Source organism: Echinops telfairi, unplaced genomic scaffold (genome assembly GCF_000313985.2).
Source record: "Echinops telfairi isolate 266 unplaced genomic scaffold, ASM31398v2 ScPeMD7_28;HRSCAF=97, whole genome shotgun sequence".
NCBI lineage: Eukaryota > Metazoa > Chordata > Mammalia > Afrosoricida > Tenrecidae > Echinops > Echinops telfairi.
Window position 1 is genome coordinate 1,952,002 of NW_022103925.1, and position 1,769 is coordinate 1,953,770.

A 1,769-nucleotide genomic window follows, 5' to 3' on the forward strand; every position below is an offset into this window, starting at 1 on the left:
CGCCCTTCCACTTGACCAACCATGATGTCCTTCTCCAAGGCCTGGTCTCTCCTGACAGCATGTTCAAAGTATGTAAGACAAAGTCTCACCATCCTTGCCTCTCAGGCGCACTCTGGATGTACTTCTTCCGGGACAGAGCGGTTTGTCCGTGATTTCATCAATTGTGCAATTACACTGATTCTTCTTCCCGCTTCCTCGTTCAAGGCTCACTTCCACAAGCATACGAGGCGCATGAGAGCACCCCGGCAGTCCTCAAAGTGACATCCTTGCATTTCAACACTCTCAGGGGTCTTGTGCAGCAGCTGTGTACAACTTAGTGGCAACCGAACAGGATTCCGCGGTGGTGCGTGGCTGCCACCTGGAAGGTCAGAGGTTCCAACCTAGCAGTTGCTCCACAGGAGAAAGGCGTGGTGGTTTGCTTCCAGAAAGATCCGGTCTAGGGAATCCGATGTGGCCCTTCTATCCTATCCTGTAGGGTCCCAGTGACTTGGAATGGAGAGCACAGGTGTGGTGTGTCTACTGCTCCATCGTGTGTACATATGACTGCTGTTGGGGCAATGGTCAGGTGCTGGTGGCTAACTGAAAGCGTAGCAGTTCAATATCATACCAGCTCCGCAGGAGCAAGGCCTGGCTATCTGCACCCCCCAGAGATGACTGCAGTTGCCGCCAGGTGCTGTCAGGTCTGTTCCCCCACCCCCAACACACACACACACACACCGCCCAGTGCTGCGCCATCCTCACACCTGCTACCCCGCAGGGAGCCCATTGTTGCCACTTTCTTTGAGGCGTGTGCTAGTGACACCAATCAAGGAACTATGCTAGTGCTCTGAACTGGAAAAGCCACATGTACCTACCCTGATTTAACCAGACCTCTGAAGCCGGAGAAGCCACATAGAGACCACTGCTAGCACTGAGATGCTTACAACGCCACTGGATCCACAAGACTTCCCACCCACACCTGGGGGGGGACACAGCTCAGCTGCGAGACAGAGGGACCTGGGGGGGGCCCTGGGGGCAGAGGGTCAGGCCATCGGACACCCCCCCACAGGGGGGACAGGCAGCCTCTTGCAGCAAATGGCCCTGACAAGGCTTGTCTAATAGGGCCAGGCCCCCACCCTACTCCCCCACCGCCATGCCCAGGGATAAACTGAGGCAGGGTAAGGCCCCTGGAAGGGCAGAGGCTGAGCAGGCCGTAGACTTCCGGCCACTCCCGTGGCCCCACGCTACCACCTCCTCCTCAAGGGCTCAGACCCCACCTTGCCCTAGGACCCCCAGCACCTCCCTGCTGGGAGGGGGCCAGAGGTGCCAAGGACACAGTGTCCTTCCTGAGAAGAGATGGGGGGGGGGGGCGCTCTGCTGAACAGAGAGCTGGATGAGAGGACAAGAGAGGCTGAGGCAGGTGGGTAGGGGTGACATAGACAGTGAGGTCCCAGCCTCTTGGCTCAGGGGGACCGCCGGGCATGCACCCAGGACACCCACCTTCCCTGACTTGGAGGAGTTCCTGATGCAGTAGAGGCCGTCGGGGGGCTCCCCTCGGGGGCTTGTGGCTTTGAACAGCCTGAAATGCAAGAGACACGGTGAGGACCCTCGCTGAGACAGGCCGCCCGTTCCTTCGGACCACTTTCCCAGTTCTCCACGGCACAGCGGAGCCTGGCACCACCGAGAGGTGATCGCTGCTGCCAGCTGCCATCAAGTCCAATTCAGCTCATAGCGGCTGGCATGACACCGGCACTGCCCAGGGGGCTGGCGTCTGGGTGGGAGCAGATCCC

The 1,769-nt window shown here is 59.2% G+C and overlaps 1 protein-coding gene across 1 annotated transcript in view; it reads right to left on the bottom strand.

The window, feature by feature from the left end:
* Positions 1–1,769, bottom strand: part of SH3BP2 (SH3 domain binding protein 2) — a 27,374-nt gene that overhangs the window by 2,766 nt on the left and 22,839 nt on the right. The window contains exon 11 of the mRNA XM_045289467.1: positions 1,363–1,558. Coding sequence (XP_045145402.1) covers positions 1,363–1,558 — 196 coding nt within the window. The remainder of the gene's footprint in view (positions 1–1,362; positions 1,559–1,769) is intronic.